Source organism: Panthera uncia (assembly GCF_023721935.1).
Source record: "Panthera uncia isolate 11264 chromosome B3 unlocalized genomic scaffold, Puncia_PCG_1.0 HiC_scaffold_1, whole genome shotgun sequence".
Taxonomy (NCBI): Eukaryota; Metazoa; Chordata; class Mammalia; order Carnivora; family Felidae; genus Panthera; species Panthera uncia.
Window position 1 is genome coordinate 132,636,443 of NW_026057582.1, and position 27,508 is coordinate 132,663,950.

General features: G+C 48.8%; 1 protein-coding gene across 2 annotated transcripts in view; it reads right to left on the reverse strand.

Moving 5' to 3' along the window:
• The window catches only part of SLCO3A1 (solute carrier organic anion transporter family member 3A1), a 311,316-nt gene extending 292,235 nt beyond the window's left edge, over positions 1 to 19,081 (reverse strand). For both annotated transcript variants that reach the window (XM_049614065.1, XM_049614064.1), the window contains exon 1: positions 18,722 to 19,081. In XM_049614065.1, the coding sequence (XP_049470022.1) occupies positions 18,722 to 18,901 (180 nt within the window). In that variant the 5' untranslated portion in view covers positions 18,902 to 19,081. The remainder of the gene's footprint in view (positions 1 to 18,721) is intronic.
• Between the last annotated feature and the right edge of the window lie 8,427 nt (positions 19,082 to 27,508).

Genomic DNA, 27,508 nt, shown 5'->3' on the forward strand with positions numbered 1-27,508 from the left:
GACTTCGGCTCAGGTTGTGATCTCACAGCTGATGAGTTCAAGCCCCCATATCCTGCTGGCTGCTATCAGCACAGAGCCTACTTCAGATCCTCTGTCTCTCTCTGTCTCCCTCTCTCTCTGCCCCTCCCTTGCTAGCGCACGCTCTCTCTCTCTCTCTCTCTCTCTCTCTCTCAAAAATAAACATTTTCTTAAATGGTACAAACTTCTTACAAAATCTCACTCCTCCAAAACTTAACCAAAAAAAAAAACAAGAAAAAATGAGTACATAATAATCAAACACTGCCTGCCAGGGAAAGTAAAGGAAGACTGTAGAACAGAAGAGAACAGGATAGCATGGCCAGGCTCAAAACCCAGCATCTACCACGCGCAGGAAGATGAACCAGGGACTAAATAAAAAATCCGGAGAGTTTTCATGCATATCAGCAAATCTGGAGAAAAGCAACCTGAGTAGGTGTCAATATAGTCCTCTTTTCTGAGTGGGGAATAGTGAAAACATCCTCAGGGGAGAAAAGGATGAAGAGGGGGCCATGAACCCTGGTGCTGATTACCTCTGCTGGGAGGAACTGAAGGTTCCAGGAATACATGGTGAAATCCGGGGCTGATCCAAAGCCAGAGAATACTGCCCAAGGGTATGCAGTGGGTGTTCCTCCACAGGAAGACTGAGCCCACTTAAAAGAACCTTTAAAACATCCCAGAAGCAAAAGCCACCAAGCCAACATCATCTAGCCATGACTAGTCAGCACCCTGCATACCACCTGCCATGGCATAGCCAGTCCTGGCTGCTCTGCAGGCCCTCAGGGTGCAGAAAGCACGGACAGAAACAAAAATCTAGCCATCAAACTTCAACTGGGTGGTAAGGGGGCAAAAAAGAGAGGCTTCGAATCCAGAAATCACCCACACCCAGAACAACAAAGATCTGCATAGACTCACCCAGGCAAGAACAGAGTGATAAAAAGCAAACAAAAAGGTCTGGTCTCTACAAACACAGACTCCTGGAGGAAAGGACAAGTGAAACATTGTATCAAAGACAAAGAATTCAGCCTCCAAGAAAACATAATGCAAGAAGAGGAGGATTCCCCCAGAAAGATCTCTGAGCCATAGAACTTAATATGAATAAGAGTGCAGTGAATTGAGAATTCAAAGGCAACATCAACCCTCCCCCCGCCCAAAGAAAAAGGAAAGAAAGAACGAACGAATGAACGAAAGAAAGAAAGAAAGAAAGAAAAAGAATGAGATTGTAGACCTAAAGAAATAAATTGGGGAGCAAATAAACATTAGAAAAGCAATTTATAGAGTAAAATCTATAGCAAACTAAAGAAAGATGGCTTCATCAATTTACTGACTACAGGAAAGCTAAAATAAAAAAATGAGAAAAAAAAGTGACGATCGATAAAAACAAGGGATCCAAGTAATCAAAGAAAAACAAACAAGTATAGAGTTCAAAGACAATCCAACATACAAGTAACTGGTGTCCTTCCATCAGAGAACTCACTGCCCAGAACCAAGAAAAATCAGAGACAATATAAGAAAATTCTCCTGAGACTATTAATAAAGAATTGAATCTGTCGACTGAAAGAACACACCAAGTGCCACAAAAATATGACACATCTCATGCGGCACTGATATACTCGTTAAGTTACATGTCGGATACTAAGAAAGAGCCCCTCCAGCCTCTTATCTACGAGCACGTAGTCTATAAAGGAGGACAAAGCGGGCTGGCCTTGGACTCTTCCATGGCAACACTCAAGGGTAGAAGGCAGTGACTTCTTCCAAGTTTTAATTAAGTCTTCTGTGAAACTGGAGTGAAGTTAAATTTACTACTTTGTATTTTAAGAACATGTATCTTACAAAGTATATCTAGCCAGCCAGCCGATTTTCCATGGAACAGAAAGAACTCTGAGATGCTATACTGCTAATGATCATTATAAAGGGGGTGGGAGTTACTCCTTCCTCTTCCCAGAACCCATACCCGGATCCATACTAAAGGAGGAACCTCTACTTTCTGGAAGAAACAAAGAAAAATTATCTGTTCTGACTTCCTCACTGCATCCTCCCCAAAGGGGGCTCAGGAGACTTATCTGGTCTATAAAATCGTGAAAGGAAGTCTAACAGTCTTGCCCTGACCTCTTCCTTTTCCTCTCCTGTGAAGAGACCTCAGGGTGCACACATTCTTTGCTCCTCCAGGAGGTAAGCTTTGCAGGTGCACCCCTGCAGAGACAGACAGCCCATCATTCTGACCAGGAGCAAAGTAGTCTGAAGCCTGGATCTGGCCACAAACTGAGTTTTTTGCAATCCGAACTCCAAATGTCTCCATACAAACTCCAAGCTGATATTCGTATACCCCTGTGGTTGGCCATCACATGTCTGCTACACTATTGATTATTAATTGGTGGGAGCAGGGGGAAACGGAGAGAAGATAACTATTACCCCTCAAACACCAGGATCGGTCCCGATTATTTCCAAACGCTGGTAGGATTTAAAATGTCTTAAAATATTTTTTACCTGAACTTTTCTTCATTTTAGAATTCTTCATAATGAATATCCATTGTTTTTACAAAAACAATAAGGTCATTTTTCTTCATAACAGTGACACCAGAGGAAAACATCTGATATTACAGAAAAGTAGTCACAGGGGCACCTGGGTGGCTCAGTTGGTTAAGCATCCGATTTCAGCTCAGGTCATGATCTCACAGTTTGTGAGTTCGAGCCCTGCATTGGGCTCTGTGCTGACAGCTCTGAGCCTGGAGCCTGCTTTGGATTCTGTGTCTTCCTCACTCTCTGCCCCTCCCCCACTCGTGTTCTCCATCTCTCTCTCCTTCAAAAATAAAAAGTAAAACGTTAAAAAAAAATTCTTAGAAAGTAGTCACAGTGGTTTAGGGGAAAGAGTAAGAATGTGCAGTGTGATCTGATTTATTATAAAATAATAATAGTAACAATAGTAACATTCTGCACAGGCACGGGGTAAGCACTGTGAATGGATTATCTCATTTAGTATGAAGTAGGTAAAAATACCATGCCAATCTTAGACATAAAATGGAGAGGTAAAGTCATTTGCCCAAAGCCACACAAGATTAACACACAACAGGCATGGACTTCACAAAGCCAATATCTTCTATTATCATTGACGTTTAAACAACACAGATGTGAACTACACAGATCTACTTATACACATATTTTTTTCTCCATTAAGTACAATACTGTAAATGTATTTTCTCTTCCTTATGATTTTCTTAATAACCTTTTCTTTTCTCTAGCTTACTGGAATATAAGAATATAGTATATAATTCATATATATGATATGTGTTAGCCAATTGTCTGTATTATTGGTAAGGCTCACGATCAACTGTAGGCTATTAGTAGTGAAGTTTTAAGGGAGTCAAATGTTACACACAGATACTCGACTGTGGGGGAAGTGGGTGGGTGTTGATGCCCCTAACCTCCCCACATAGTTCGAGGGTCACCTGTACTCTGTCCTCACAGTCATAAGGAAACACAGGTAGTCCCAGAGATTGAAAAGCACAGGTCCCAAAATGTTGACAGTGTCTCTCCAGGCCCTGACATTATGGATAATGTTTTTTATTATTGTTGTTGTTGTTGTTGTTGTTGTTGTTGTTGTTGTTAAATTATTGAATCTATGTTTCTCTATATTTTCCAAATCTTCAACACACGTGGTCCTTGTGCAATAGGTAAAACAGTAGGTCTCTATATTAAGAAAAATACCACAAGCATCAACTTGAAGTTCAAGTTAATGGTAGAGCCAAGTGATGAGGCCACACAAGTTTCCTGAGCTGTCTCAGCCCGTGTTTTTAGATCGGCCATCTGTGGGCAACAGGTGTGGGCCAACAGGCCAGAGGCATTCTGGCCACACTCCACATCCCCTCTACACAGGATGTGAAGTTGAAGGGCACCCAGCTCAGTGAACGCTCCACCAGCCTCCTAGCCCCCACAGTATCGGGGCCTCAGCCCAGTTGCCGGTGAGCTCTGCTCCGAAGAGAGCTTCCCTCTGGACCCTCACGATTATTCCAAGGAGGAATGCCCCCTCTCAGCAGCTTGCCAAGTCCTTCTCAAGGAGAATGGGAGGGGAAGTTCAAATGGCCTCCATCCAATTTTTAAACTGTAAACTGCACACCCACTTTTTGTTTGGAGACATTTCCTGTGTGTGAACACAGTTTGTTCTGTTACCAGCTTTAAAGTTACCCAGAACTGATACATCCAAGGCCGAGCTGAAGTGTTTGAAGAAAAAAAGAAGTCCAATACGATAGGACCTTTCCTCATTTTAGCTCATCTTGCAGAAATCTCATTGGAAGATAAGTCAAAAAAGAGGTTGGCCACAGAGGTGCCATTGTGGATGGACGCCCCAGCCCCCGCCCCTCCTCGACTGCCCCATCCAGGCGGGCACAGCACACTGGGACAAGCGGTGTCCTTCAGACCCTTGCCTACATCATGCGATGCGGCCATGCTTGCTTCTAGGTAAGTCTGAGGACGCCATGATGCGGCTGCCTTCCACATGCCTGTAGCAGCATTTCAGGGCACCACTTCAAAGCTGGGGGGAGGGAGGTAAGCCTTGCCAAGAGAGGTGCCGACGGCCCCCGCAATGCTGGCTGGCGCTGACATGCCCCTGCATGTGGCTGTGGCCCTGTGCTCCCAGCCTTCCCCTTCTCCTCCAAAATGGCTTCCCACCCCCGTCCCACCTGCGAAGGCTTTCCCCAGCCAGACTCTTGAAATACCAGCCTGATGTCTCCTTCCCTTTGGATCCACCCTGACCAAGGCTGAGAAAATTACTGGACAGCTACTCTTCTCCCCAGGGCCATCTCCAACATCACCTCCCACTTTGACCCAACACTTGGCTTCTATGGCAAAGACCATGCTGTCCCATGGACCGCGGATACAGCCAGACCAGCTGCAGGTCTTCAGGAGGGCAGGGCCGTGGCCTGGCCCAGGGCCTGGAACGGTCTCATGAAGGAGTCATTAGTAGAAAAAAATATAAACATGCCATCCCTGTCACCCGGATAAAGAGACTCCGTGAGGCCCAAGAAGATGCCTTTACTGAAGTCAATGTTGCTCACAGTTACTTCAAAAAGTTGTCCAAGTTTGGCAGAGACCAAGCTGAAGTCTTTTAAAAGGAGCCAATGCTGAGAAACTCTGAGAATCAGACAGTCCCACCCCCAGCAAAAAAAACAACAACAACAAAAAAAACCCCAACCCTGGAGATGAATGAGATTAGAAGGCAGGGGTCTGGTCCTAATGTAACACACACCTGGCCAAATCTGGGACTGGCCGGCATGGCCATAATATTCTTTTCCAGTCCTCCTGCATCAGGTAGGACTTCAGGGAGGCGACAGGGCCAGCTGGACATTTCAAAGGGCCTGGTTCCTGTTAAGGAATCCCGGGTGTAAGGCACAGGAGAGCTGTACTACACGCACTCTAAATATATACACACATAATGTTCACCCACATGTATTTCTAGGCTTTTTTTTTTTTACACGCATTTCCCTTAATCAGATGCTGTACTCATCCCAGCCACTCCCTGCACTCAGCTATGCCCAGAATCGGGAAAGAGTGTTTTCAAAGCTATTCATTAACGCAACTGGGCTCACTCCCGCAGCCTAACCACCACCCCACAGACAGAAACATAGTTATCCCCTTACTTATTCAGAAAGGAAACAAGGATTGTCACAGGATAGCACATCTGCAAAGAATGACACGCCGACCAACATTCCAGAAGTTTCCTACCCAACCCAAAACCCTGAAGAGGGCAAAGAGTCTGTCTTTTTCTTTTTCTTCTTCTTTGTACCATCAAACCATTTTAGGGTCCTTTGCTCTATTTTGCTCCTGGTATCATGAGTTGAATCGTGTCCCCCAAAAAGGACTAGGATGAAGCCCTAATTCCTGATATCTGGGAATGTGACCTTATTTGCAACAAGGTCTTAGCAAATGTAGTTAAGGTAAGATGAGGGCATTAGGGTAGATCCTAATCCAAGAGGAATGGTGTCCTTCTATGAGGAGGAGAGAGACACAGAAGAAAAATGCCATGTGACCTCAGAGTCACATAAGGGAGGGGTACAAAGCCTATCTAAGGAACATCAAAGATCAAGGGCCACTGTCAGGAACTACAAAGAAGCAAGAAACGATCCTACCTGGAGTCTCAGAAGAAGGACGCACCTGCCGACACCTTGATTTCAGGCTCCTGGCCTCTAGGATTGCCAGAAAATAAATCTGTTGTTGGAAGCCACCCCGTGTATGGTTAGTTTGTTTCAGCAGAGCCCCAGGGAACCAATACACCCCATTTCTTCCTTCAGAAATGCCCTAGAAACTCATTCATATCGTCATCCACCTTCCCGCCCCTGGGTCCAAGTCTTCCTCCAACCAAAGGATGAACTGTCAAAGTCACTTTCTCTGTACTACACGTCACACCTTTCTATATCTAAGGGAGAATGTATAACCCAATTTTTCTCTAACATCAGAGATACAGAAAATGTTTGGGAATGCCCCTACTATCCTCTGAACTCCACAGGGGAAGGTTTAAATAGAATATGAAGACCACACTCCCCACCCCCACCCCCACCCCCCAAATAAAATACAATAGGGTCCATCCGGGAAGGCAAGAATTAACATACAGTCTGTGGTCAAAGGTGGGACTGGATCTTTACCTCCTGTAGGACTGAGAGCTTAGCTTATATTACCCACCCAATGAGGACAGTGAGAAACCAACAAAGGAAACAGCTAGAAGAAGGATATTGACAGTGCCTGTAGCATAAGCCTGGCACAGGAGTCCTACTCAGGAGTGACCAGGGTTTGACTCCTGGGAGCACGCTCTCACAGAGGTCTGATGGATCCGACTGGGACATCCTGCCAGGGCTGGTGAAGCGTGGCCCTGTGGTGTCAGGGGCCAGCACAGGGAGGCAAGAATAAAATTAATGGACAACCAGGAGGCGACAGAGCTGAGCTGACCACCGTGACCACCAGAGCTCAGCTCACCCGGTGCAAAGAGAAAAGCAGTCACGGAGGCGACAGACCTGAACACGGGAACACTCAGCTTCCTTATGGGGGCTCTAAAACGTGTCCCTTGTCACACTGCACAGCCTCCCTGATGGCCTTGGGTGCCTGCAGCCCTAGAGGCATTTTTAATAGCTGCCTTGGTCCTACTACTTTTAAGTGACAAAGCGTTCCCCAGTGAAATCTAAAGTATCAGAAGACAGATAAATACAAGTGTATGTATTTTTACCTGCTCACCAGATTAAGGATAGGTATGATGCCTATTAGGAAACGGTCTATGTATTTTTACCTGCTCACCAGATTAAGGATAGGTATGATGCCTATTAGGAAACGGTCTATATATACATATATGTATATATATGTGTGTGTATATATACATATATATATATATAAAGGAATATTTTAAAAGAGAAAAAAAAGTGGACTTTTTTCCTGCATTCACCAAAACATTACTTTTATTTGTATGTTTACAATCATTATTTCCAAAAATGAAACTCTTCTGGACTGTTCACCTACTCACCCCGCGAGCTAACGTGGGGGGCTAGCTCTGGAGGGTAGGGGCTGCATGTTTGGGTAAATTACTTAATCCTGTGCCGATTTTGCCTAAGATGAAAAGCAGTAAGGGCAGATATTTTTTAATATAAAAATTGTTAAGTTTATTTATTTGGGGGAGGGGAGGGGGGTGGGTGGAGAGAGAGAACCCCAAGCAGGCTCCATACTGTCAATGCAGAGGCCAACGCAGGGCCCTAACCCTTGAACCAACGAGATCATGACCTGAGCCGAAGTCAAGAGTCAGACGTGCAACCGACTGAGTCACCCGGGTGGCCCCCCTTGGCTATGTTATTTTTTTTTAATGTTTATTTATTTTTGTTTTTTTTTTAATGTTTTTTTATTTATTTTTGCGACAGAGAGAGACAGAGCATGAGCAGGGGAAGGGCAGAGAGAGAGGGAGACACAGAATCGGAAGCAGGCTCCGGGCTCTGAGCTGTCAGCACAGAGCCTGATATGGGGCTCGAACCCACAGACTGTGAGATCATGACCTGAACTGAAGTCGGACGCTTAACCGACTGAGCCACCCAGGTGCTCCAATGTTTATTTATTTTTGAGACAGAGAGAGACGCAGCATGAACAGGGGAGGGTCAGAGAGAGGGAGACACAGAATCTGAAACAGGCTCCAGGCTCTGAGCTGTCAGCACAGAGCCTGATATGGGGCTTGAACCCACAAACCGTGAGATCATGACCTGAGCTGAAGTCGGACACTTAACCAACTGAGCCACCCAGGCACCCGTTATTTTTAAAGAGACCTAAGAACGCAAGCCAAGGCCAACCTTGGGACACAGGGACGACATGCCGAGTGGACAGTCGGTTCCACCTGTGCATCTCAGAAGGTTCACGGGGCTGCATCCGCTTTTAGCCCAAGTCCTGCTGGCTCCACGCGCCCCTCTGAGCCCATGTGTGGTAAGGATGCCCTCCCCACCTGCTCCCATCACCCGCAAGCCACAGAGCTACACTGACGGCCTTTTCGATTCGTATGCATCTCCACAGATTTGGCAAAGGTAAAGCGAAGGTGCTACTTTGTGGGTTTTGTTTCCAGAAGACATCCTTCCTTCGGCTGGCTGAAAAACTCCTCTTGGCATTTCAGCCTCCCAGACGACACAGTATTTACCACACTGGGGAGACAATGCGACCCGCCACATGATAAATCACACAATCAGTTGTGAGTCTTGTCCTAAATTTTCCGCATGAAGACAGGGGAGGCCTTTCTGAAGCTCTTCTGGATCTCTTTCAACTCGTCTAGTTTCTTTTAAGTATTTCCTCCCAGTGTCCACTCTGGCCACAAAATAAGCTCCTTGTCTACACTTTAGGAGGCTGTAAATGTGAAATGGGCCACGCAGCGTGCAGCCTGAGAAGAGGATGGTGGGAATGAGCCACAACAAAAGACCGGCAAATTATGCAACACGAGGCAAAATACACCCCAAAGGCGATGGTAGGGGGACTTTGGGAAATGAAATGTCCAAAGCACGGATGCCCATCACAATCGACAGTGGTTTTATTCCCGAACATGCCACTGAATCGCACAAGCAACCTCTCAAGCCTTCACGGACACCTGCCCTCTGCCACCCGGAGAGTCAGGGTGACCTCAGACACAGAACGAGCCTATGCACCCCTGGAGAGAAGGTGCTGGTGCTGAAGCAGCAGGCTGCCAAGTTCCAGGGGGAGAGCTCTAGGTGGCTCTCTGAGTCTACTTCCAATGATTCTCTGACCCTGAAAGCCAACGGAGAGATTAACTAATCAACACCACTCTTTTTCACAGGTTGGGGTCACAATAATGGAAGCTTACATAACAAAAACATACAGGTCCGCGCTTAGAAATTTGTACCTTCATTAAGAGAATTCTCAGCGAGGGAAACACAAGATTTCAGGTACAGTATTTTAGAGCTTACATAATCAGTCGGAGGGCGGCTTTCCAATTTCCACTTGCTTATATTCAAGGTGGTAATTTCTCATTCGAATCAGCCGAGGATGGGAAAGAGGCAGTGTCAGGCTGGGGGAGCAGATCCAACAATTAGAGACGGAGCGTGTCTATTTTACATAAGCCTTCTCCCAAAGAGGGGAGGAGGGAAAGACAACAGCCAGTCCCAAGAACATCTGACAATAGTCTTTAATTGAAAGCACCATTGTGACACTGTTCTCCCTGCACCAACCTTGCAAATGCAGAAATGGAGGTAAAAAGAATCATCTCTATCTTGCTTAAGTTCTGGTAGTTGTGTAGGCAGTGACTTAGGGAGCAAGATGCCTAATATTCTATTATATTCCCCAGGACTATGTGTTGAAAGCCTGCTCTTGGCTCCTTCCTATTTCTGCTAACTCTGCATCATCGGGAACTCGGGGAGCTAGGAAGAAACAGCCACAACAGGCTTTAGACCCACCGACGAAAGGTTTCGAGGGTCACCCGGACAGCCAAGTTAATTATCCAGAGACCCATCCCAAAGGGCAACCTGCCAGACAAATCAGAATCTGCCACCACATAGTACAGAACTCATATACGGAGTGTAGGTGGGTGGACAGACAGACGCACAGACAGAAGAAAGGCACTCCCTAGGCTTTTGAATGGACTCACTCTATCCCACAGTAACTCAGACCTGCTGGGACATGCCAGGGACCCACCATACCACTGCCCACTTGGACGGGTTGTGGCCACAGCTTGCTTCTGTGCTCGTGGCAAAGATTTTAATCAAACCCAATGCTAAGGAAATAAGACCTCGCTGTTACACTCAAGGCTCTTCCATTCTGTTACCAGGCATCTTAAAATGCCACTGGGGATGTGATGTCCCAGAAGAACAGAGTATTGAAGAGGTGTTGAAGGCAGCTTTTATCTATGAAGGAACTCATGAAGGTATTTATGAAGGAAATCATGGAGGCAAAGGGGAGTAAGTGGGCTCCACACTACCCCCTCCCCAGCCCCATTCAAAACCTGTGGCTTGGAGCCAACCTACGTTGTCTTTGGCTTTTACACTGTTCCACTGAAGTGCTGACTGGAAGTCATAAATGAGACATTTGTATTAAGTCCAAGAAAATTTTAATGACCGACTATTATGTCTCAGGGAAATAACCATTCCCTATTTAAAGAGGAATGTCCGCTCGTTTCAGGAAACAGCTGGGCTGGTTACGATCATTTCTATTAAATTGAGCTACTAAACCCTCCGTTAGGAAGGGGTTCCCTTTTCAGAAAGGCTCGTCTCGAAGCCACAAAGAAGAACAGAAATAAAGAAGCTGGGAACAGCCAGCTGCAGAGATTCCTCTACACCCAGTGGAGCGTTTCCGCTCTGCATATTGTCACTGGAGAGCCCACGACACAGCACCCCTCCCACCCCCGCCCCCAGCCAGGCTTGTTCACTCAACTGTGGCTACAGAAGGTCCAGGGTCTTAGGAAGCTGATCGGGTTTCTTCCTCGGGGAAGTCGACACCCAGCCAGCAGAGTCTGGGGATGCAGTGGTGTTCAGAGAGCGTGTGCTCTCTTGTGAAGCCCGTGGGCCTTGAATGTGAAGCTAAGAACTCGCCTAAAACAGATGCTGCAGGTTGATTCACTGAGAAGAGCCCAGTCCATTCCTTATCCTTCCCAAAGACAGGTGTGACCAGAGGGGCACTGTGCAAAGGTAACCCCCTAAACAATCATCGTAAGTGGAGATGAATGGACCCGGGGGAAGAGAAACAGCACGGCATCTATCAAGAGCCTGCTCAGGGTGCCTCGGTGGCTCAGTCGGTTAAGCGTCCGACTTCGGCTCAGGTCATGATCTCGAGGTCTGTGAGTTCAAGTCCCGCATCGGGTTCTGTGCAGACAGCTCAGAGCCTGGAGCTTGCTTTAGATTCTTGTCTCCCTCTCTCTCTGCCTCTCCCCTGCTCATGCTCTGTCTCTCAAAAATAAGTAAACATTAAAAAAAAGTTTTTTAACTTTAAAAAAGAGCCTACTTGCTCTGCTTCAGAGAAACCAAAAAGGGTCAAGATGAGGAAAATGCCCCAATTGTGCCTGCTGAGCCCTGTCGAGCACTGCAGGAGGATTAAGATGAAGCAGTGGGTGTGGCAGGAGACCTGAGCCCCGCCCCCGCCCCCCCCCCCCCCCGGGCAACCAGGACCAAGCTCCAAGGTCGCTGACCGGAGGACAGCATATGTCCAGGACATATGTCCCTTGATCCCCGAATCCTGACACTCCAGGCTGCTTTGAAGTGGCCACTCTTCACCCAGAGAAGCAGACTGAGCTATGAGGGCCCCAATCTCCAACGTGGGAAACAAAACAGAGGCCTCACACGATACCCCAAATTCTCAGGCCCTGGGGAAGGACTTTGGTTATGCCAAGGTCAGCGACTAGGGTTGTGTCATTAGCAGCAAAGCAAGTACTGAATCCTGTACCCTAGGAGAGCACTCTATCATGTGTCCATTTATTCAAATATCTCAACCATCTGTAAGTCGGTCCCATTTTTCAGATGACAAGATTGGGACTCAGGTAAGTCAAGTCACCAGGAGCCGGTAGGTAGCAGGCCCGGGTTCAAGTCCAAGTCTTCTGACTCCATAGCCAACACTCTTCACTGCTCCTCAGCTGCCTACAACATAGAGGACCATCAAGGATTCCCTATCCTGTAGCCACAGACCAGAGCGACGGGAAACAGGGCCCCCCAAAACGAGGCATCAGGACGCCTGTCCCTCCCAGCCGTCCCGAGCACCCCTGTCCACCCACCTCCAAGTACCCACTGGCTAGAAACGCTCAACAGAACCATTACTAGAGCGAACTCCTCTCCCACGTGACTGGTAATTCTTACAGCGTCTTTAAGACAAAATGGATTGCTACATTTAGAATAAGGGAATAAACAGAATTAGCAACTGGTACTTATTTCTTGCTTCTAAAAACATTTTACCTCCCGGACAAAATGTTCATGCAGAACAAGGGAACTACCTGAGAGTACAGTTCACTACACCCAAATCAAAGTTTGATTGAAATAATTTTATTTCTCATTTGTTGGGGCTACAAACTGAATGCCTGTGGAAAATATGTACAACCATGTCATTATTAATAGCTCGTATATATCAAACAGCATGTGCCAGTTAGCATTCAAAATGCTTTCCATGTACCAATTCAGTGAATCCTCAGAGAATCGTTATGAGTATTATTAGACCCCAGTTTTAAAATGAAAAACCAAGGCACAGAGAGGTTAAGTAATCGGTTTAGGAACACACAGCCAAGAAGGGGAGAACGTGGGTGTGAATCCCAGGTCTTCGGAAGCTCATCCATTGAGCCACGGTTGCCGCAGATGCTGATCATTCTCCTACCTGGCAATTTTAACCATTTCATTTGGGGTTTTAACCACGTTTAGTCATTTTAACATGAACACATAGACACTTGGGTTACATAAAATACAAGTTTCTCAAACCATACCAATTTTATTTATCCTGTGAACCAAAGTCACTGATTCCACCCTTTTCCCCCCCTACTTATTTCCTATTTTGTAGATACAGATACAGCAACAGAAAGCAAAACTAAGTTAAAGGAAACAAGGATGCTATCTTTCCGGCTTACAGATTACCAAAAACATTTCTGAGAGAGAACAGAATATAGGTCACTTGACTTCAGGGGAGTTCTAAACCCATGTTTAAGCCACATAATCAAAATTACCAGCAAAATGTCCCTTAACAACGTCCAAAAGGGACAGCATTCGATATTTGGTCTATGCAACCCTACACCAGAACGTGTACGTATGTAAACGTGTAATGCACACGATGCACACATTAACATACGTAACATAATAGGAGTAGGTATACAAAATATGAGTAGAAGTGTTGAGTACGGTGATTCTCCTTTGGAGGAATGTGGTTATTTATTAAATGATGTGCTGCAGTTAAATCCCTGCAAGTTTGGGGCGCCCGGGTGGCTCAGTCGGTTAAGCATCCGACTTCGGCCCAGGTCATGATCTCGGGGCTTGTGAATTCGAGCCCCGCGTTGGGCTCTGTGCTGACAGCTCGGCGCCTGGAGCCTGCTTTGGATTCTGTGTCTCCCTCCCTCTCTGCCCCTCCCCAGCTCATGCTCACACTCTGTCTCTGTCAAAAATAAACTTAAAAAAAAAAAAATTTTAATCCCTGCAAGTTAAATGTGTTCACCAAGTTGAAAGGAGAAATACTGCTGGTAGAGTTTTATTCTCCACCCCAGCAAGAGGGGGGCAACTTCTGCAGACCTGCCTGCCCAGTCACCTGGCAGGCCCCACCCTCCTTGCCTGGCACCTCAAGGAGCCCTCCTCAATCCAAGGAACAAGGTCAGCTCAGCGGGAGTCCTTGCCACTCCCTCTGCAGGAGGCCTAGACCCTGAAAGGAACACCCCTGTCTGCAATTAACCAGGAACATTCACGGATTTTGTTGGTCTTTATTCCAGGCCTTCATCGTCTTCAACTGTGGCTGCCTCCTCATTGTTTTTTGCTAGGTTACACTTACTCATCCCCAGTGATGGCTATGCGAGCCCCTCCATAAACAAGCAGCACTTGAAAGCTTGCTTCAAGATGAGCAAGAGGGATGCAGAGACCCTCTAGCTCCAACTGCCTCTGCCCAAGTAGAAACTTATCCAGCTTAACACAGAGCAATGCCATTCCGGCAGCAGGCAAGCAAGAAGATGAGCTTAAATGCTGGGCATGTGATTAGCAAGACAGTGCCCCTGCGGAGAGGCCTCTGTGTCCTCTGCTTTGTGAGGTATCTAAAATGGAAAAGGGGGAGAGCTCCAAAATTCAGGAAAGATCTTGCCCGCTTTACAGCCCACTGATCCCATTTCTTTGACCATGAAACCCACAAGAGAAAACCCCTAGAGAAACTAAGCTGTGTACACAAAGCTGATTGAAAGGAATTTGCAGAAATCATTTTTCCCCTAAATAATTATTAGCTAAACATGTGCAACCAAACAGCAAGGAAAAAAAAAAATCAGGGTAATTGTATTTCTTACTACCTGGGGCTATATAGTAATTATGCAAATGGCAGGGAATTTGTCACTTTGAGTAACCATAAGTGTGTAAAATAATTTGATTAAGTAAAATACAGTCGCCTTAGTCATCATACTAATTTGACAAGGACTTTAAAAATGTCCCTCAGCTGTCTGCTTCTGGGTAAGAGACGTAAAAACCCATCTTCAAAATGATGCTTCTTTAGGGAGAGAGAAAAAAAAAAGAAGAATAACAAATCCAGTAGTTTCATCTTACAAGTAATTGCAAGCCACTGAATGCTCTCAGGCCTAACACTTTTTAAAGTGACTATAAATCAGTGAGATGGGAGTTCTGTTACATGCACTCAGTCATCCGGCGAATTATTTTGTCACGACAACCTCCGACTTAGGGTTTGCAAAACTCTAAATAGGGAAATGCCCACCCCGGGTCCTAGGCACTGTCTGTGCACCCCACCCTGGAGACTCAACAGGCCTTGTCAAGTTTGCATCCTGAGGAAATTCAAATGCATTTGTATGTGAGCCTCAATCCTAACTGCCCAGAGGTGTCAAGGTTTTAATTTCCTGTACACAGCCTTATCGACTCCAGTCCTCGGCAATTTGATAACACACACGAAGCTCTACACGCAGGGCTGGCCTCCAAGAATGGCTTGAGACATCTCAGTGGGTCTCCACACATCACCATGAAGTACACACAAAATAACTTTCTCTCCTGCAGTTCCCATAGGCCTAAGCCTTCTCCAAAGGGGCCGGGACTTAAGCAGAGATCACATCCTTGCAAGGTCAGTTCAGACTGGAGCCACCCAAAGCAAAGACCCAAGTAAAGGAAAATCGCATTCTTGACCGAGCACACCTTGCCGATCAAACTGGATGGGTCTCTCTTCTTATGCTCAACAAAGTATCGCATAGCCACTCAGGCAGTTTAAGGGACTAGGAGAGAACATCCCTGTGACATTGGCTTATCTGAAGTATGATTTCCAGTTACAACACTTGCAAGTGTAGCAGATTTCAGAATCCACAGCTGGCCGGGGGGTTGCGTGATTACCTTATCTCTACTATCACAGCATCTGGGTGTCAGGGTCAATAACCTTCAGCATTGCCCTGGGAGACCCCCCCCACACACCCCATCCCACCCCCACACCCGCACACACATGGAGGCAAAAAGTTGCTGGTCCCCTGCCCAGCTTAACAATTGGTGTTTGTCTCACATACAAGTCTCCCTTGAGTTTCCTCCCTGGGCAGGTTCTTGAGGGAAAGCGCGCGCGCGCGCGCGCACACACACACACACACACACACACACACACACACACAGTCCTGCTTTACAAAGTTGCTTCTCAAATCACAGGCAACTTCCTGCTTCAGTTGTGCAGTTGGGGAGCTTACACCAGTGCAATTGAAGACACAGGGCAAGCCCTTTTCAGAAAGTAAAGGGAGAAATGAAATGAAGCCTCCAAATATAAAACACGGCATCTGAGAAGACAAAATAATAAGGTAGCTGCATGGACTACTGGGATCAAATAGATTAAAATAATGTCGCTGGCATAGAACTTTCGATAACCCCTCTTGCTATCAAAGCAAGCACTGTTGGCAATGTCCCACGGTGTGCCCTTCATCAGGTACCTGAAAATGCTTCATCGGAGAGGCAGGCTGATTGCCAACGCAAAGATCATATATAACACACCCCTGGCACATGGACCCTGACAGTGCGTATGATCACCTAGAAAAGCAGGCTCTGAGGTTTCTTAAGAAAGCCATGATGAATTAAAACGCAGATGTCTGCCTTTCCTGCAAACATCCTACAACGTTTCATTCTCAAATTATCCATGAAGAAGTCACACACAGCTGCAGGAATAACTTTTTATTCCACCTCCAAATTAACAGATGAACAGAAAACTCCCAAGTGGCCCAGAAAAACAAAACCCACAGCAACCTGATTCAGTCAACCCTGGCAAGCAAACTATTTATTTTCACGAGGTTCAGATGGCCACAGAGAGTCCAGGGCAGCCGGGCAGTGCAGAGCCCTGAGCACCCTATCCCTCCACTCCTAGTAATCAAAATAAATTCAGTTTCCTAGGCCTGTCCTCTCCTGGGCCTCTATCCGCCTTCTGCTGGTCACCTGTCGACTCCTGTTACCCTACCCCTCTGAACCAGGCTTTCTATTAGCCCAGGCTGGAAATGCCAGCAGCCCCCCTCTGCCCCCACCACCAACAACCAGGTGGACTGAATTCCTGCCACTGGCCTACTCTGGGATTAAAGTCAACTTTCTATCTCCCGGTGCCAGCCAGCCCTGCCTTTAGGTATCCAGCTTCACCAGCAGCCCTCTGCTTCTTAACTTTCTAAAGGAGCCCAGGCTACTCATCTAGTTGAAGCTCAGCCTCGTTCCTTTCTAAAACCCTTAGATCATGGCAAGCTAAAAAACTAAGACCAGGCCTTTATCATTCATGGTGTGAAAAGTTCCGTTCCTGTTTGCCACGCATGAATAACGCACCCTACTGAACAAAACTGGCTTCAGGCAAACAAACTGGTAAACCCGAAGGCAGCTGTTGATACACTAATTACCTCCCCAAACACAGACCCCGGTTAGGTAGTACATACTTTGCATATGCTTCAGCACAGACCCACAAATATCTTGTTAATACGCATTTGCATCTTGGTAATACACATACCTATCTTAATATCGTAACAGTCAAAATTCCCTCCGTGAAAGTGCTGATAAACTGACCCCCCAAACAGGGACCGTCTGTGCTGGAGCTACCGAGAAAAGTGCATTTTGTACAACAAAAATCTAAACACCGAAGAAAACTCTGCTTTGGGCTACAGGGCTCACCTGCAGCATACAAGTCAAGGATGCACAGAGACGGGGACTTAAAACACTTTCATCTCACAAGGAGCAAAGGAAATGCAGCTGATTTTCAGGAGCCCTGTAACTTTGGCACCCCAGGAACAGAGCTGAGTTTGAACAATCCTCTCTGCTAAGCACAAAAATGACGTTCCCCTACGCTACAAGCCTGCTTGTACTTCCCTCTGACTGTAAGCCCGGGAGTCTTTGGAGACTATGAATGGTACAGGGCACCCACCAGTCCAGCCTTCATTAACTGCACCCCAAGGCCAAGAAGGAGGGATTAGTGGTACATCAGGAAAAGCATGGTTCTATCTGAGGATGTGGTATTCCAACAGCCAAAATCCTGTCCAATTCTATCTCCGTCAAACTTGTTCAGGAACACTCAAAGTCTCTGACGTTTCATTTCATGTTTCAGGTCAATCACCAAAGTAATGACTTAACACTATACACTGACAAAATCTTCTCCTGTGTAGGCAGGGCTGGACTCGGGTCTGGAAGTGCGCTCTCTGGAACTCAAGTCGGGACCACCCGCGCGGGGCAGGACAGGGCGACAAAGTAGGTATTTGACAGTGCTGAGTCATTACAAGCTGTTTCCTCTGATATGCCAGGCACCCCTGGGCCGTCTGAGCATTAATATCCCCTGTCAGAAGGCAAATGAAATAGACGCACATTGTGCAAAATGATGCGACCCCCTTGCGGGCGAGAGACCACGGTGGGGAATCGAGGTCTTAAGCACGGGTAGCAGGAGCTACACAAACTCGCAGCTGCTCTCCAGGTACTGTAACTTTATCCCAGACGCCAAAAGATGGCTATTGGGATACGGAGAGGGAATATTCCCCCTGCAGCCCAGGCTCCGAACAGGGCCACACTCGGGTGCATTTTACTCTAAGCTGTTAAATACCACCCCCCACCCTCCGTAACTGGTGCATGGGGAAAGCGCCCGGAGAAAATGATGCATAATGAATTTGTTCTCGAGGCGGATGGAATGGAAAGAGTGGAGGACGCAGGATGCTCAACTGGCTTTTCTTCCCATGTGCAGGTCACCTGAAACCCGCGATGCCTGCCTCTCCAAGGGGGCTCCTGAACTCACCCTCTGGCTGCGCCTTCCCGGCGGGGAAGCAAACGGTTTCCCGGCCACCTGCCCGCCGCCTCTCCTCCCCGGGCACCCCAGGCCCCCGCCGGCCGCGCGAGCAGCTGCCGGCATCCGCGGTCCCGCCCGCTCCCGGCTCGCTCGGCAGCCCGGGCCGGCAGCTCCCCCGGCGGCCGCCGCTGCACCACTCGCCAACCTCCGCGCCGGGCCGAGGTCATGCCCGCCTGCCCCCGGGCCCCAGGCGGCCCCCTACCCGTGCCAGCCGGCCGCCCGAGCGCCGGGCCGGGGAGGGGGCCCCCGCGGCGGAGTTGGCACGGGGACTCACCAGGTAGGCGCCCACCGTGCCCTGCGCCAGCATCAGGGCGCACTCGGACACCAGGAAGATCTTGATGTTGGAGAAGCAGGACACCTTCTTTTTCTTCTTCTTGTTCCTCTGCGCCTCGTCCCCCTGCAGCTCGCCGCTCCGGCCGCCGCCCGACGAGCCTCCCGGCTTCTTCCCCTGCATCCTTCCCCCGCCGCCGCCGCCGCCGCTGCCGCTTTCCCGCTCGCCCCGGGTGTCGGGCCCGCTGCCGGGCGGGGGTGTGCGCGGCGAGGCTGCGTGCTGTCCCCGCCCCGGGCCCGCGGCGGCCGCCCCCGTCCTGCCGGGGCTGGAGAGGTGGAAGGCACAGCTCCTCGCCGCCGCCGCCGCCGCCGCCGCCGCCGCCGCCGCCGCCGCCGCCGCGCGCGCTCGCCCCTTTCCTACTCCTCCTCCTCCTCCTCCTCCTCCCCCCCGCCCCCTCCTCCTCCTCCTCCTCCGCCCTCCCCGCGCCTCCTCCTCCGGCTCGGGATGTGCCAATCACAGGGGCTCCTCGCGCCGCCCGCCGCCGCCGCTTCGCCGCCCGCGGACGCCCGCCGCTGCCATCGCCCGCTTCCCTTACGCCAGCCGGCCGCGCCGGCCCTCGCCTCCCTGCGTCTGCCCCGAGGCCGGGCCGCCCCTCGCCGCCAGCGCGCCCTCGGGGAGGCGCGAGGGGGACCGGCTCGGGGCGCGCGCGCAGGGAGGGAGGGGGTGCCCAGGAGGGAGGAAGGCGGTGCCCCGCCCCTAGGTGGCGCTGCGGGGCACGGGGCGCCCCCGCGGGCGCTGGGCGGTGCTGCGCGAGGAACTGGGGGCACCGAGGTGGGGTGCGCGGGCGCCCCCGCGGGACGGGGACCGAGTGCTGCGGCTTCGCGGCGCTAGACGGGAAAGGAGGGGCGGTTTCTAGGAAGAGAGCGAAGACCGAGTTACCCAGGGAGGGGTGGACGCGCTCGCTCCCCCTCTGCCCGGGTATTTCTGGGGACAGGTGTTGCGCCCCGGGGCTTGGGGAGGTGCCAGAGGTCAGAGCTGCTGGCGGCGTCCGCAACCCGCGGGTCCCTGCTCCTGCTCCCCCGGGCCGCTGGGCGTGCCTAAAGGGCTCCCGACCTGAAGGAAGAGAAGCTTTTCTAGTGGGAAGTTCGATGAATCCGTCGAGAACCGCACAGACTATCAGTCGCCCCCAGGCCGCAATGCTAGGTGGCTGCAAGGTCGCAGCGACCCCAGCAGAGGGCCTTGTCCAGCCCTCCATCTGCCTGGAGTCCATCCTCAGGAATGATGCAGCCGAGGCTGAAGTCAGCGGGAAGCGATTAGCCCAGGCCTCCCCTAGTACTGTGGCCCAGGCTGCCCTTCCTGGTCTTGGCCTGTAAGCCCGAGCCCCCGAGGCAGCCGCTCTTTATAATCATTACCAGGAGTTTGGGCCACAAGGCACCACCAATAAGATCTACTAGTGGTCCGCAGGCTTTTGGAAGCTCAGAGAAACTGGAAAGGACTGGATCAGTACCAGGAAGCCCTCAGCAACTTCTGCCTGGGCCACTGAGAGGAGGGGTGGTTCAAACAATTGTTTATAAGGCGTTTACTTAATAACGGGTCAAAGAAAATGTGCCCTTCTCCTAGGCTCCTGAGAATGGCTTCAATTGAAACTGAAGGCTTTGAATTGAAACACGCAGGCTTCAATTTGAAACTGAAGAGCAATGAACACATCCGAAATGTTTATTTCCTCCCGAAGAATGGGAATGGGAATGGATGGTGTCATGGTGGGGGTGCTGTCTTGCCATGCCATTGAAATGAAAACGGCCTCATCCTCTGGTTCTAGACATGATCTCACCTAGACCTGGTGTCCCTTTCAGATGCTCCCCTCTCCTTGTCTTGGCTGTCTGCTATCTGAATTGGCTCCCCCCAACAAAGGCCTTTTTCCATTTTTCCCCCAATTCCTGTCACCTGGGGCTGCACCAATTCCCAAGAGTCTGTCACCTTCCTGCAGCCCCCCTCCCCGCCCCCACGCTGCCTCACAGCAGACTTTTCTACTGAGTCCTACCTTTGAAGGGCTGGGGCCTCTCCGACACTCTGACGTCAAGGGAGCATCTCCTGCCTTTTCCTGAGAAGACCTTTGATGAGCTAGCTCCCTGCCTGCCTCTGTGGCTTCGCGCTGCAAAACTGAGATGTTTACTTGTCCCACTGCTGTTGAAACAGCAGAGTGCATTATAGTCCTTAAGTGTTGTTCACGTGCTTTGAAATAACAAGAGCTAATTTTTTTCAGTTTATTTATTTATTTTGAGAGAATGGGAGAGGGGCAGAGAGAGAGAGGGAGAGAGAATCCCAAGTGGGCTCTGTGCTGTCACTGCAGAACCCAAAACAGGGCTCAAACTCGTGAATCGTGGAATCGTGCCCTGAGCCAAAATCAAGGGTTGGATGCTTAACTCCCTGAGCCACCCAGGCGCCCCCAAAGCTCATGTGTATTGCGTGCTTACTCTGGCCAGGCCCCATTCGAAGTGCTTCACCTGTGTTTACAACTGAACCCTCACAGCCATCCTCTAAACCAGGTACTGTTATTAGCTCATTTTACAGGTCAGAAAACGGAAGCCCAGAAAGGTTGACTCACCTTACCAATGTCACATATCCAGTCAATGGCAGAACCAGCCTTTGAAACAACTCCAGGTTGTTGATGACTCCCTATCACCCAGTGGTCTGTCTCTTGGGGACAAGGGAACTCCCATGGTTTCTGCTTTATAAATGGAGACTCAGAGATATATAGTGACTAGCCCAGCATTACACAGCTCAAAGGGGACAGGACTTGAATCCAAGTCCAGCTGCCTTCGCTCTGTACCACACTGCCTTGTGTGTAGTCCCAGAGGGGCACAGGCTTTTTTCAGTTTGGGGTCATTTATTTTACATAAAAACTGTCCTTAAAGAAATCAAACACTTCTGCCAAAGAGAGGACTCCACATTAGGATTGTAGCTTCTTCATATAATTAATGGTAAGCGGCCAGAGAAGAATGTTGTGGCTGAAGCCTTTAAGAGTAGTTAGAGTCAGCCAGAAAGAAATCATGTGTCAGCCTCAACAACCATCGGAAAGAATTGAACACGTTCGATTTCCTTCCCTCGGCGGTCGTCCTTTATTTACCTGTATGTAGATCAGGGCTCCAGGGTTGAGGAGGTGGGTTTATGAGCAGCAGGTTCTCGTGCTTGGTTTCTCTTGTATGCAGAGGGAGCAGCAAAGGAACAGGACCATCTTCATAGCTACACGGCACTGGCACGTGACCGCTGATCCAAGCCTCCCAACAGGGGGCGCTGGTCTTATAAGCCCCGTTTCACTCATGATTAAAAGCAGCAGGTGGCTTTTAGGAGCTTACAGCTCCCAAGTGGCGGGAATTGAAAGCTGCATTTTCCACCCCAAATTGGTGGGAGCAGCCAGGAGGAGGGGGGAGATCCAGAGGGCCTTCAGCCCTCCCATGATCTGTTGCACCCCTCTCCAACCAGCCTCTGAAATGGATTGTTGACCATCCTGTGGCAAGCAAGGTAAACTGAGCTTAAATCCCATCCAATTCCTCAACTGGACGGCCTGAGCTGTTCCCTTGGAGAAATGCCATAGCCGCCACTTCCAGCCTGGACCCTTTTTCATCATGTATCCCCCTAGTGGTGGATGGTAAATTCAGGAACAGTAGGCATTACAAATGCCTGAAGGACCCTTGTGATTATTTTGGCCTTTCTACTACTTTTCTTGCCTGGGTTCTAAATTGGACTTTCCTAAATTAGGTGAAAATATTGCTAGCTAGGCCTGGGGTTCCAACACTCCTTACTTGGTTGGCTGCCAGAGGTATTCCAAACAGTGACAAGCCACGTAATCTGTGACGTAGGGAAGGAAGCATGATGAAAGTCGGGTGACTTGGGAAGACAGACTGGCTTTTGATTCCAAAAATATTAATAAGCCATACGTAAATGCTTGGGATTAGGATTTGGAGAGCTTTCATCCCCCACCACCAACTCATTTATGTGGGAGAGAAGTGGGTTAACTTCATGGCCATGGGGTGGGGGGGAATGACAATATCTTTCACTGTTACTGGGCTGTGGCAAGATTTCCCAGCAAGCAGCCTCAATGTAATTCAACACAATGAGAAACTGTTGTTCAAGTAATTCACATGAACCATCCTTTGCCAGCTTCAATTTTGTTCACAGGCAAATACAAAGTGGAAAAATAAATGCAAAGAATGATTTCTGATTGTCGCTGGGATGGAAAATAGATGCTTATATTCTCACCCTATGGATGGATTTTTTTTTCTTTTTCTGAAAATACAGCAATCATGCATTGTGTCCAACCAAGGATAGAGTTGGGGCTAGGCCAACTTCTTTGGCTTGAAACTAATATTTGGGCTGAGTTGAAGCCTATTTTCTCTTTCTCAGAGTTTTTCTCTCCCCACCCCCACTTGCCAATTAGCCTTATCCATATGCCTTTCTACCATATAGCCTGGGTTTGCCACTTACTATATTCAGAGCTCAGTATTTTCAATTATATCTCTTAATTTGAATAGATCACCAAAGAAGTGAAAAGGATAAACATCAGTGTAGATGCAATTTTAAACATGTGAAACCCAAATCCAACTGGAGACATGGAAGAAAGACCAAAAGAAAGAACATCCAAGGAAATTGGACAACCGATAGGAGAAACTCGGGATTTAGAAATGTCTTTTATTTGTGGAAGATGAGCCTTGAGACAAAAGAAACAATACAAATGATAAACATTTACCAATATTGGTGTATTTGGGGAGTTCATCGTTGGCTGCCTTCAACTGATATGTGGGTACATAGAATGTGTTTATCCAAATAGACTGTTAGTTTCTTAAGAGTAGAGTGTTTTACTTTAAAGAATTTTTTTCAGGTTTATTTATTTTTGAGAGAGAGAGAGAGAGAGTGCAAGCGGGGGGAAAGGCAGAGAGAAAGGGAGACAGAATCCGAAGCAGACTCCAGGCTCTGAGCTGTTAGCACAGAGCCCGATGCAGGGCTCAAACCAACGGACCGTGAGATTATAACCTGAGCTGAAGTCAGACGCCCAACCGACTCAGCCACCCAGGCGCCCCTGTTTTACTTTAAAAATAAAGGATCCTTTGTCCTGTGCAGTGTCTAACAGGCCTCCTGCCAAGAAGCTTAATATTTATGAAAAGGACAGGAAAATGACCCAGAAGGTGTCAAGGTTTATAGACAGCTTCCTTCCAGGTATTGTCCCCAGGGACCTGCTCCCACATTCCTGGAGCAGCAAGACTTGTCCTCATGAGTGCCTTTCCCGACACAACGCCTTTTCTCTCTCAAGGGCAAGTGTCCCAGTTTTGCTCCCAGTCTCAAAAATGCACACAAACCCTTGTGTTTTAAGGATGGGTACTGATGGTAAATGTGAGCAAATGAAATGAACAAATGAAATGAGCCAGCATCTCTGGCAAAGAGCTGTGAGGTTTCCAAGTTAATAACATGACAAGAGTTTGGTGGGTCCCGAGCCCAGCAGAAAGTGGCCACAGCTGTCTGCCCTCTTCAGGGGTGGTCAGCTCCAGCCCTGGGTACCCCAGGTGGTCATGGCACACTGCAGTCCATTAATCCTCTGGCTGATGGAAGAAAGGACATATGAGAAGACCAGGAAAGAGGGGCACCTGGCTGGCTCAGTCAGTTGAGCGTCTGACTTCAGCTCAGGTCATGATCTCACAGTTCATGAGTTCAAGCCCAACATCGGGCTCACAGCTGTCAGCGCAGAACCCACTTCGGATCTTCTGTCCCCTTCTCCCTGCCCCTCCCCGGCTTGCACTCTCTCAAAAATAAATAAAACATTTAAAAAATAAAATAAAAGACCAGGAAAGAAAAGCCACGGGTGTAGGGTGCCACTGAAACCTAAAACAAGAGTATTAGTAATAGAGAAAGCGTATGCAGATCAAAGAAAGGAATACCCAGCTCGGATTAGGGTCCTCCCCCATACCCAACTCTCTTCCTCCAAACCCTGTCCAGCTCCTCCCCTATGAGACAGCAAATAAAAAGGGTTGAGGAGTGCAAAAGGACCGACCAAGAAGGTCACCCTACCTCTGACTGCTTGTTCTGGGCTGAGTTAAATCACCCCAAAATTCATAGGTTGAAGTCCTAATCCCCAGCACCTCAAAATATGATGGTATTTGGAGGAGGGGCATTTAAAGAGGTGAGTGAGGTAAAATGAGATCTTTACGGTGGGCCCTCATCCAAGACCAGCATCCTTTTAGAAAGAGGATTAGGACACAGAAAGCTCAAGAAAGGCAACCATGTGAGGACCCAGGGAGCAGAGACGGTCTGCAAGTCAAGGGGAGAAGCCTCAGAAGACACCAAGCTTACTGACACCTTGATGTCAGACTTCTAGCAGCCAGAATTGTGAAAAAAACCAATCTCTGGTTAAGGGCACCCAGTCTGTCTTTCTTTAGGGCAGACAGAGCAAGCTACTCCACTACCTTACCCCTCCCCCAGCCCTTCACGTACACGCCAGGCTCTGGCCATAATTAAGTAATTGCAGTCCCTTGAGCTCACCATGCTTTCTCCTCCTCCAAACATATCCGCCTGCTATTCCCTCTGCCCAGGATGCCCTTCCCTCCCCTTTCTTTGGCTGGCTTGCAACCACCAGTACCTTAAGAGTCAGCTAAAAGATCACCTCCTCCAGGAAACCTTTAAAGAATACCCTCTCATTCTTGTCCTCCCAGCTTCCCACTGCCTCCCCACACCTACATCCCCTTACCACCTATGTCATCCTCTGCCTTGGTGTTTGTCCCATTGTGGAGGGCACTGGCTGCCCTTCTCCCTGACGAGCCTCCGATCAGTGTCTCCATCTCTATATTTCTGCCCCTGGATGAGGCAGGCCCAGAAGGGTCAGTAACTACTGAACAGGGAACAAATTATCGAGGACACAAGAAGCGACCCTTCCCCGCCTGAGCTGCCCAACAGCTGCAGAACAGGACAAAATGGCAGGAGGAGACCATAAGCACTGGGAGACAAAGAGACAGGGGACATAATAGTGGCAATAGCTGTAAAACCACACCTAGGGAGGCGGGAAGTGAGAGTCTTTCTGGGCTGCCTTCAGGAAGTGAAAACAACAGGAAGTGCCCAGAGCCTCCGCACTCGAAGTGTTGTCCGAGGACCGGCAGCACTGGTGTCACCTGGGAGCTTGCTAGAAACACAGACGCTCAGACGGCAGCCCGTGTGTTCGGAACCAGAATTTAAATTTTAACAAGATCCCCAAGCAATTGATATGCATGTTATGATTTGGGAAGGAGAGAACCGGTCCAGGATGCTGTCAAAAGTAGCTTGGAGTTAGGCGACTTCCGGCAGCACGTCAGCGTTTCTGTGTATTCCCCGCTTCTTTGTACTGGGGGCTTTAGAAGGACAGACTAAGATGAAAAACAGGCACTGGCTATTTTCCTTCTCCTGGAACCATCACACCACGGAGTCCCACAGAGCATGGGTGACTGACAAGGCCAGGGCATCGGGAGAGGGGTCCTCTTGTGGTTCCATTTTGTGTCTGATTGTTGTTGTGGCAACACCTCTGAATCTCAGAACTCAAGCTGGGACTTCAGGGTCCTGAAGGCCGCGTGAACTTCCCTTTCCCAGCTCCCCTTAAAATACCCATGAATACCCAAAAGGGCTGCCAGGACTTAATCTGGCTGAAACTCCAGGATCCCAAATATGGATTGTCCAGTTTCGAATGGGATGACCAAGGAAGAGTGCCTCCTTCCTCCACGGGGAAGAAGGACAAGAGGGCTCTGCATCGGGGACCTGGGCTGATTGCCTAGTCAGAAAGCCTGATGGTCACCTTTTGGCTGCCCGAGGACACTCAGCTCAGTGCTCTCTCATCTTGCTAAATCTATGCAGTTGTAAATCCCCGAAGAGCACAATGGGCCTCAGTGAAAACAGTGGGTGGTTGCAGTGTATGTCCTGGGATATAAAGTGTATAGTAATATAGGGAGTGGGTAATATAGTAATGCAGGTGGGGGTGGGGATGGGAAAAACATTTTCGATTATCTAATGGCATGTAACAAGCCACCCCAAAACTTAATGGCTTAAGCAACAATGTTCATGGATTCATTTTCCTCCAGAATCTGCAATCTGGGCAGGGCTCGGTGAGGAGAACTGGACTCTGTCATCAGCTGGGGCAGCTGCAGGACTGAGGGCTGGAATCACTGGCGGTCTCACTCATTCGCATGCCTGTGTCCTGGGCTAGAAAGGTTCAAACGGCTGGGGGCTGGAACATCTGTGCCTTCCTGCAGCTCCTGGCATCTCTGCTTGTGTTCTTTCTTCATGATCTCTCCAGAATGGCAGCCTTGGGGATACCAGACCATGGGACTTTTATGACCTAGCCTTCAGTCATGCAGTATCATTTCTGCCACATTCTGTGGATGGAGGCAGCCACAAAGCTCCACCTAGACTCAGGGGAAGAGATCACAGAAGTCATCTCTCAATGAAAGTGGGTCAGAGCCGCGTTGTTAGAAGAACCTATGAGATGGGATAAACATTGCTGTGGCCATCCTTGGAAAACACAATCTGCCACATACATTGAAAGCATTGCCTTTCTTGGAATCAAAGCCCCTCATGCACCGTTTTGGGCCACAAAAAGACTATGAAATGTTTTAAGCTATTTAATAATTAATTCATTTCCTGTTTACAAAGGAATAGTCAGGGAAGCAGGAGAAATTTCTGCCATGATCTAACAGTTCACATTGCTAGCTAGGCACTGGAAACTAGGGCAGAGAGTATGCACCATAACTTGCTCTCCAATTTGATTTTTAAGAGGAAGAT